Here is a 10,932-nt window from a genome sequence, read left to right as displayed (position 1 = left end):
ATATAGGTTATTCTTTTCGAGAGTGTGATAAAAACTATCTAAAATATTTAGACAATCTTGTAGTTTATAATAATACCATAAAAATATAAAATTGTCAATGATATAAAAAACAAATTTTTAATTTAATTATTAAAATTCGAAGATCCATCATTTGATGAACAGAGACGACTATAGACAACTATAGTATAGAGTATTGATGATTGAAGAGCGATATCTATATTATCAAATTTATAAGCATCACTTGCATACAATATTTTATATATTTTTGTAGTTGCATGGTATTGTAAAGCCAAAAATAACTCATTACTAGACTAGCTATTGACTAAAAAGCAGGCCACTTGATGATAATGTATCATTCTATAGATGAAAGAATTTTTAAAAGCGGTTAAGTAGTGAACTCAAAAATGACGGTTTAGATATTTTTTCATACAAACTTTCATCCTCTATTTCACCCTTTTAAGGGATGAATTTCGAAAAATCCTTTCTTAAATGACACCCAAAGTATGAAATCAATATCTTCTCGAAATTTCAAACTTCTATCATAAGCACTTTAGGCTGGTCGTCGACATATCTACGCGACATTGCCTATCCCCCCTCCAGAATATTTCCCCCCTCTGAAATGTTTCTGATTTTAAATAATATACAAAAATAACCATTTTGAAGAAAAAAAAATCATCAAAATCGGAGCTGTTATTGAGGACTCCTTAAGAATGGCTATTTTATGTATTCCTCTATCCGACTAAAAAGCGTACACAAAAATTTTAACAATTATTTTTCGACAAACCTCAGAACAGTCGAAAGTTTATTTATGTTTGTTGAAAAAGAGCTATAAATAGTTCGACGAGCTTTTTAGACCAAGATAATCGCATTCCAAGCAAGTTTTCAAACGAGCTATTGTGGTTCCAAATTCGATTATTTTTCGCAGAGATACAGTTGATTGAAATTTTTGTAAAATTTTCCGTTAAAAATGTTCCTCTAATACTTTGTTTGAGTATAAAAATAGAGTCAACCAACAACTTACCATTTTATATCATATCAGCCATCATCATTATCATCACACCATTACTTGGTACTCTCGTAATCTTGCAAGCATTAAAAGTATAAAATATAAATACAATTTTGATTTTACACGCTTGTATTTAAACTAATTTAAAGTTACACGCTTCAGAAAATCTTTCATGATTTGATCAAGTATATTTGCCCTACATCTAGCCCAAAGAGACTTATAGACTGTCACTCATAAGCAGTGGCCAGCGTTACATATAGTCAGATATTCACTGTCTACCTTACATAATTCAGACAAATATGTATACTCTTGTTCTGATATCTAATATTATTTATCTACAAGTACTATCAATAAACACAACATCTTAACGGGTATCATCTATAATTCTATACGGCGCTTCTGAGGTTCTGAGAGTGCCTTCAGGCAAAGACACGAACTATTCTTGCCTAAATGTTTATATGTAAGCACCCACGGTCGTGCGTGCGTTCGTAAAAATACAATAAAATGTCACAGATACGAGTGCAAAGAAAGGCAGTGTCTTTTACAACGCGATTAATTACGACAATTACCGAAGTAGCTTCGTTCCTTATTCATTTAAATACAAATACACTAGAAATTTGATTGATCAGTTAATCTCCATAATCTATAACGATTAGTAATTTTTTGTTTTTTTTTATACTCGAGTTTTTTGTGTTAAAGATTTTGACGTTGATTATAGAGAAAAATGGATAATATTCATTGCCAAATAAAAATATAGAAAAAAATTATGCGTTTTCAAAACTATCTTTCGATGAAAAAAAAAAGTGATCGTGAAAGGTCGTTGTACATCATTTTTGCAGGTTACAAACACAGCAATCGGTTATATTATTTTCCTTGTCCACTATTTGCCAATAATAAAACCGTCTGGAACGATACCGGTCACAACAATGTTCACATGATCAATCTGAAAAACAGAAAGAAGAAGTTCCCTTAAGTATCACACGTTTGGAAAAAATCAGTTTACTCCCACAACCATCTTTTCACTGCTATTATTTAATTCTAATCTTTAAAATCTATAAAAAAATCAGCTAATCTAGAGATATTTGTGGTTACAAATACCTACATCATTATTGACCTATGTTCATTTACGAAGTCGACTTCACTTTTTACGTCCTGCACACGCTATAAAAATTTCAGCTTGATATCTCTTTTCGTTTTTGAGTTATCGTGTTGACAGACAGACGGACAGAAAACCTTAAATGAGCTAATTAGGTGATTTTATGATCACGTATACCAAAATTATGTTAGTAGCATCAATATAAAAATATTAATGAACAAAAAAGATAGGAAAATTAATTATCTACAAAGATCATAAACATTTTTGGTCTAAAGTACACGGTTATGAAAATATAGATTCGGTTTTTCTCAAAATGGCTGGCACTTTCACTCTCCAAACTTGTAAGGATTTTATGCATTTACATTCAGAGCATGCTATTGAACCAATTAAAAAAACTCCGGCAATTCTACAGTAAATATTATATATACTACAGTAAATATAAACACGAAAATAATTTTTAAAAATACTTAATGGCTGAAATTCTTAGAGAGTGTTTGGGCCATGCCCTAAGTCTAGAACCGAGTTTTCATATTCGTGGGGGTGAGGAAAATACAATCCCGAGCCAAAACAGGGTTGAGTTGGTTTTTTAGTGATCTCTGCTGATATCGCATGTACAATCAAGTTCTATATATGAATTTTTTGGAATTTTGATTATCTATCGATTATGGTAACAAAATCAAGATCGTAGGTCAATAAGTTCAACGACAATGACCGGCCAAGCGTCAAATATGAGAGGTAGTTTTCGTTTATTGATAAATACTGAATAACTGGCTTGTTTTTCGTTCATTTAGACTTCATACCTATTGTTAGGTTTGAAAACCCATTACAGACACTAATGAGTAAAAAATAAAAAAAACTAGGTTTCAAACTTATCAATAGGTTTGAAATCTAAATGAAAGGAAAAACATATCAGTTATTCAGTATTTATCAATAAACGAAAACTACCTCTCACATTTGACCTTTGACCGGCCATTGTCATTGATCTTGTTGGCCTACATTTTAGTGTCTGTAACAGGTTTCTAACCAATCAATAGGTTTTTGAGTAAAATATCTTTATTTACTGTACTATCTTTATTTACTGTATATCATATTTTAAAAAAAACTGAATTTATTTACTTTTAATTTGAATAGATCCTCATTATATTGGTGCTAATACATGTTATGTGCATTTTAATGTTCTCACATCAAACGTTTTTTAAAAAAAACATAAGATGATAAAAGGTACAAAGGTACAAACATCATATTATAAACAAATGGATAATGATAATGATGATAGAAAAACAACAGATATGTATGCATGGTAGTTTAATAACAATATTACAGTCAGGTGTTAAGTAATGACGAAAATAAAAAATTCATAGCGCAGGAGCTGCGTTAACTAAGCGAATTCCCTCAAATATTGAAGAAAAAAAAAATTCTTAAAATCGAATATTATATTTTTTATTTTTCAGGAATTTTTATTTCATTCAATATTTTATTTATTACTATTTATAAAACGCATTTTTATGCGCATAACATTAAAATATAGACTCAAACCTTTAAAATGAGTACCATAAAGTAGAAAAATATTTATTTGCCAATCTACGGACGTTCCAAACCAAGTGCTGCGCGCCGACCTAATGCAATATCATTTTAGTTTACAATTTTAATCATATCGCCGGTTCTATTGGTCGTATCAAGACGAATAAAATATTAAATATTTGTTTTTTTATGTAGATAAAAATTTTACACAATTGTTTCGTAAAATTTGTAGCAATAGTTTAGGAGCTAAGGCCGTATAAACAATTAATTTATAATAAATAATAAAAAACAAGTGAAAACAAACAATTGACTGAATGATATAGAAAAATTTCAGTGCCATGATTATTTCAGATAATACAGGATTATAAATTCAGAAATCAATTTTGCTTGGAAAGCGAATATCTTGGCCCAAAAGCTCATACGGGAATTTTTATATAGTTCCTTTTCAAGAAAAATAAACAAGCTTTCGAGAGGTCTTAACAAATTTGTTAAACAATAGTTTTTAAAATTTTGGTGCGCCTCTAAATTTCATATAAAATTTAGAGATTACATTTGTCAGCCTTTCAACCTTCCGCACAACGCGGTATAGGGTGAGTATTTTTGAGCAATAGATTACAAAACTAGAAAGTACAAGTTTGCTAACAAGCATGATAAGATTTTAGGTAACGTCTTTTTTTATAAAATGGAGCCCAGTTGAACAATTTCTAAAATATGCAAAAAAAAAAACTGTTTTTTGACATGTTTCAAAAACGAAAATTGGAAGAGTGGTAAAATTTTTTACAAAAGAATTTGCGCAACGGCTTACAAGAGGACCCTTTCAGTTTTCGAATGATATCAGAAAAATTTCAGTGCGAAATTTTCAATTATTTCAGATGGTACAGGATTTTTAATACGAAATTGTCAATTTTGTATGGAAAAATGAATATCTTGGTCCAAAAAGCTCGTATATTAAAATTTTTTGGTACGCCTCTAAACTTTATATAAAACATTTCTTACCCTTTCCACCCTCCGTGCAAATTTTTAAGCCTTAGATTCCAAAACTAGAAAATGCAAGTTTCAAACGAGCTATAGTTGTTCCAAATTCGAAACATTTTTTGTTAGTTTTGACCCCAATTATGATAAAAAATTTTCAGAAGCGATTCAGTCAATATTACTCATTTGTTTCAAAAAAATTAGTTTAAACAATACCCTACCGGGTTACCTCCGGCAACCTGCACTTTTAGGTTCAGGAGCATGTTTACAACGAAATCCTGTCAAAATTTTCCATGCGAAAATTAAGCATGCTCAATGACGAATTTTGCCGGGACTAATTTATGTTTGATAGCTTTAGAATTTCATTGATTCGACTGTTAATTAAATAGCTGTTGTAAATTAAATTATTACTTTATTAAAAAATTAACAAGATACAAACAATAATCCAATTTTAATATATCACACACACAATATTAAACATTTAATTCTTAAACTAACAAAAATCATTATTCTTTAAATTAATAAGATTATCACTTTATGTTTTATGTCAATACTTATTAATAACAGCATCTGATAGGTTCGGAATATTATTTCAAACTATTCGGCAACATTCTTGGTTGTCTCAAGCGGTATATAACAGAAGCCAGGTTATTTGACAAGTATTATTTAGGCCAGTCAATTGAAGCAAACAGATATTAAGTTCATAATTAAAGCCTAGTAGATCGAAAGTACTTTTATAAGGTGAGTATAGGTTAAATATTGATATCCGTGGTAGTGCATTCAAATAAAAAATGCAGAAACAAAATGGCGGATGTTTTTTCGATCGAAAAACATGAAAAAATCGGTTTTTCTAATCTAGTGGCTGATCATATCGTTTATATCGTTTATACCAACCAAATGGCATTATTAGCATCAAAGTCCGTTAATTACTTTTCACGCAAATCTAAAGAAACCATAAAAAAGGCATTTTTTAATTTTGCAATTAATTTAACAATAAATAATCTATAGAGTAAACAATCTCAGAAATTATGCGCCTTGGTGTCCTCAATAAATGCCTTCAAGCGGAATCCTGAGAGATGTATAGTTGCTGAGAAATTCAATTGTTTTCGAAAATATCCGTTACTGTTAAGTAACAACTGTCCTTGAGAAGTTCCGATTTCAACTAAGCACCTTCTCTTGTCGAAGAGTGAAACAATGAATTGCAATTGAAACCAGATTGAAAATTAATAACTAATGTGTTTAAAAAGCGAATCCAAAATAACAAAGTTTCTAGTTTAGAATTGGAATAACTTAGTCATTTGTAGCCCTATCGACACGAAAGTTTTATAATCGTGTAGCTTTCATTTTTACGCGTATTAAAAAAAAGTTATTCCAATTCTACGCTATAAACTCTGTTATTTTCGATTCGCTTGTTAAATAAATTAATTATTATTTTCAATCTGGTTTCAATTGCAATTCATTGTTTCTCTCTTCGACAAGAGAAGATGATTAGTAAAGTTGAAATCGGAACTTCTCAATTCGGATAGTTGTTATTTAACAGTAACGGATATTTTCGAAAACAATTGAATTTCTCAGCAACTATACATCTATCAGGATTCCGCTTGAAGCCACTTATTAAGGACAACAAGGCGCATAATTTCTGAGATTGTTTACTCTATAAATTAATTATTGTTAAATTAATTACAAAATTAAAAAATGCTTTTTTTTTTAAGTTTTTTTAGGTTTGTGTGAAAAGTAATTCACGGACTTTGATGCTAATGCCATTTGGTAGATTTTTAATAAATAAAAAACTTTTTCCATATAAACGATAGATCATAGCCGCTAAATTAGAAAAATCAATTTTTCCATGTTTTTCGATCAAAAAAATATTCGCCATTTTCTTTCTGCAATGTTTATTTAGATGCACTACCACGAATATCAATATTTAACCCATACTCGACCTTACAAAAGTACTTTCAATCTACCAGGATTTAATTTGAAAGATTTGATTCATTTAATTGGCCTTATTAATTAATTGCATGCCTTTATAAAAAAAAAAAATCAAATTAATAATTTATGCAAAAGAAAAGCAACCTTATTAGGTTTGGGTTCGTAAAGTATTTTTCAGAAAAAATTCATTGCTAACTACAGATCTTACTTCACGAAAATTTATAGTACATTTAAGTTGTTGGTCAATTGTTTACTTGTGCAAACTGTTTTGTTATAGCTCATGAAAAAATAAATAAAATAAATATTCTTAAGCAATAGAAAAACAAACTTAGAAATTCTGCTCCAAATAATCAAATGAAAAAATATGTTGTTATGTATCTAGGGTGAGCCAGGATGTAGAATTTACTCCTTGCTCTAGGAGTAGATTCTACAAGGAAAGTAATTTAATTAAGCTCATATGGTTATCCGATTGTCTTTTGTTTTCAAGTTACACCTTGACTTTGTCAATGAGAATGACAATTTGTATAAAAGAATGACTGTTAACAATATTCAATTCCATTTTTAGGCTATAATTAGCCCCCTGTTTGGAGGAAAATTTTTTGGTCACAAAGTGTGTACCATAAAAAAACTAATCTCGTTTTTTAGCTGATTTTAGGAGACTGAACTACTAGATTTTATAAAAAAATTTCAAAAATATTTAGGGTTTTTCCACAGAATTATATTTTCTATATCAGTTTGCTTTTCTAATGCGACAGTTTTGAAATTATAATTACATTAACAACTAAATTATTTAAAGCATTCTTGAGAACTATTTTTCGTCTCTTATACAAATTCTAAACTACCAATCTCCCCAACCAAATGTACGATTAAATACATAATCTTTGCCCAAAATATTCATGATACCATCTTTAAACGTAAAACGCCATTTATTACGATTCCGTATAACTTTCTCATATTGGCAGACGATCACATTTTCTGTTTCAAAAATATCTTCGCATTCTTCATCAGATATATCATCATCAGAATTTAATGACTCTTCAATACCAATTATGCTTTCACCAGAATCATTATTCTCATCGTTTTCATTTGTATCATCGGACAAATCAGATTCTGAAGGGGATGATGTTAAATCATAATCATCATCCTCAGTACCATTTAAATCATCATCTTGTTCTTGTAAACGTTTATGTAATAAATCTTTATGTTTAAGTTTTTTTTCTTTCTTGATCTTTTTCAATTGGAATGAATTCGATTCACTATCTGAATCTGAAATCGAGCGAAAAAGGTTTTTTATATCAGTCATATCAATTATTATATCGGGAAATAATCCAACTATTCTGCGAAACGGGAGAAAAAATTGCTATCAGAAAACAAAAATGCGTTGTTATAGAAGAAAACAAGGCAAGAAATTTTTTTAACAAAATATTTTAAATGACCACATGTAGTTATCTTAAGAGAATAAATAATAAAAAAATTTCCTATCTTACCACCAAATTGTCCATCAAGTTGATTTATAATACGTGTTAAGACCATCGAACGAACTTGATTCTGATAGGATGAATTAATATGTTGTTGTAAATAATTGCTGGCTTGTACAGCAGTCATTCCCATTGTTGACTGAATTACAGTGCCAGTTAAAATACCTTGTAATCGTTTCTCTGCTAATATTATTTGTGGCACTTGAATGTGTACAATACGATTACCAGGTAACATTATTTGTACAGCAACAACACGTGCAGGATCTGAACCATTTGATATTAAAATTGTACCTCCTCCGCCTGAATTAATTCAAGAAAGTTAATTAATTACCTAAAGTAGTACGAGCACCAAGACAAGAAACCTTTTTCACATTTTTTTTAAATGAAAGTAAATGTCTCGATAAATTGGCTTAATTTTTTTCTCCCGATTTTTGTTTATTTATTTATTTTTTTTTTTTGAGTCATATGATCGAGGAAAAAAATAATGAAAATGCAGATGCAGAAATTCATAACAAACAATTCTTTTTTATTCATCTCAATCCGATCAATAGAAGCAGAGATATTCAAGAAAACGTCACCAAAGAAAACTATGTAGAGATAAATTGTCCCAAAACCGCGTGCGACAGGTCGTGCGGATCGTTCCAGAACTGGGAAACTTCTTTTCTGTGTTTTTTACAACGAAAGAAGCCTAATAATAAACAATTAACCTTCTCCCAAAATTTTCCGAATTTACTATCAAAATCCGGTAGATTTATCCCGTTATGAGCATTTGAAAACACTCAACATTTCTTACAGAAAATGGATTATTTTGGGTTCATCTGCTGTTTATAATTAACCTGATATAAAACAAATCGCTTAATAGAATTTCATAAAATAGTTTTCAGAAAAACACCCTTTTAAATATTTTAGTAATATTACAGTAATCCTAACCAAAATGCTATAGAGTAAATCACATTTTTGGGGAAAGCCCGTCTTTTTGGTAACGATTAGCATGGACAAAGACAAATTTAAATTTGAAAAGGCGGGATGCTACCTCTTGGTAATATAATACAAAAGGAGGTATTCTAATCATGCAATGTATGATGGAAAATGTGTCCAGCGGTTGACATATTAACTGTCAGCAGTCCATTCTCATCTCATATTGTAGAAAATTTAGTCTAAAAACGTTCTGAAAAGGATTTATCAAAAAACTAGTTTTTAGGGTTATAATCGCAAAAATTAAAAATTTTCACGGATTTTTCGATTTTTAACCAAGTTGCGTTCAACGCTCGAAGTCACAAACGGATTTGATGCAGGCTACCCCGTACTTTCAAACGACAAGGTTACTTTATTAGATAATTTTTTTTGCTTTACCTGAACCAGTTTGATTAGTTGCATTGGTTGTTGTGGATGAGGATGCTGTGGCAGCCAATATTCGCTGTTGCTGTTGTGGTGTCAACAATACAACATTATTAGAATTCATTCGTGGTATTTGTGACATTGTTGTTGAAATGTTTGTTGCACGATTCTGCTGTTGTTGTTGTTGCATTATGGAGATATTTGAAATTGACTGGCGAGTTAATGGTACAACCATTGAAGTTGAACAGGTTGCTTGTTGATGGTTTTGAGTAAATTGGGTACGATCATTTTTTATGTTGGATGTTGTTGATTGATTGTTACGTTGTTGTTGTTGTTGTAATGAATGCAGAAATTGCTGATCAGTTGTGACAGTTACTTGATTTGTATTTGATTTATCAAAAGATAAGTTTAATGCTGGACTTTGCTTTAGTTTATTTAACCAAATATGTTTCAATTCATCTAAAATTGTTTTATCCAATCCATCGTCAGCGTATAGATTATAACAACTATCAATTGTATGGTTTATAATGCTTTCATATACTTTCATAACCATTGTTTGACATGCTGGTGGGGATGAAATTTCAGCCATTTTCTAATCAATAATTCGAATACAATAATTAGAATAGCAAATCCATTATTATTAAATTAAAAATTCAATTTTTTACAGGTAATTGAACTTTTTTTTATTTATTTACAATATTAGGCCGTGTGACACCTCGGTTTATTTTAACCCCCGATCCAAAAAAAGGGTTGTTATAAGTTTGACCGCTATGTGTGTGCGACCGCTGCCTGTCGGTCTGTGGCTTCGCAGCGCTTAACGGATGCACCGCTTTTGATTTTTGTTTCGTTGTAAAGGCAATTTAATGGAGAGTATTCTTAGCTATGTTTCAAGTGCGATTTTAGGGTTCCATACCCGAAAAATTTGTCGGGGGTTTTTTAAATTTTGTAAATTTCACTTGTTACATGATAAATACATACTTGAAACTTCGTGAGTGGTTTCCTTTTAGTGAGTCGAAATAATTTGCTTTTAGTCGTAAAGAAGAATATTTTTAATCAAAACATGGAATTGGGAATTTAATTAACTGTTATTGTAAGATGCTACTAACTAAAAAGGTATTGAAGAATTTACGGTCATTTACCAAAAAAATTTTAAGCAGATTATTAAAAAAGTGTGAGAAGCATTGTGTCAATGCATTTAAATATCTTTTAATAATTTTAAAGTAAACAATTCATCAATCTGAATATAAAATAAATTAAAATTTATTTACTTACCTTGCTCTACAAATATTAATATTCTCGGACAACTGCAATTGACACTTATCAAAGACAAAAAATGAACTGAATTTTTTTGTTTTTGTAAAATGTAGTCAACAAACAAAATATCTACTATTATAGTCCAGTCAACTTAGATGAGAAATACACACTTTCACAATATGATTTTTATACCATGTATATATGAAATATACATATTATACCATGTATATATGAAATATACATAGTATATTAAGTTTAGTCCAAAGCTTGTAACGCTTAAAAATAATGATGCTAGGAAAAAAATTTTGTCATAGGTGTTCATAAAATCACCTAATTAG

The 10,932-nt window shown here is 29.9% G+C and overlaps 1 protein-coding gene across 1 annotated transcript; it reads right to left on the bottom strand.

Annotated features, from left to right (window-relative positions):
* Positions 1-7,362: 7,362 nt before the first annotated feature.
* LOC123290674 (transcription initiation factor IIA subunit 1-like) lies at positions 7,363-10,695 on the bottom strand. The gene is made up of 4 exons (XM_044870934.1): positions 10,613-10,695; positions 9,356-9,932; positions 8,012-8,302; positions 7,363-7,790 (listed from the first exon to the last, which is right to left on the bottom strand). The coding sequence occupies exons 2-4, from the start codon at positions 9,927-9,929 to the stop codon at positions 7,363-7,365; spliced, it is 1,293 nt and encodes a 430-aa protein (XP_044726869.1). The 5' UTR covers positions 9,930-9,932; positions 10,613-10,695.
* Positions 10,696-10,932: the final 237 nt, after the last annotated feature.

The sequence above is a fragment of the Chrysoperla carnea genome, chromosome 1 (assembly GCF_905475395.1).
Source record: "Chrysoperla carnea chromosome 1, inChrCarn1.1, whole genome shotgun sequence".
In the NCBI taxonomy this organism is placed as follows: Eukaryota; Metazoa; Arthropoda; class Insecta; order Neuroptera; family Chrysopidae; genus Chrysoperla; species Chrysoperla carnea.
Note: the sequence above shows the minus strand (reverse complement) of the source record. Positions and strands in the feature narration are given on the sequence as shown.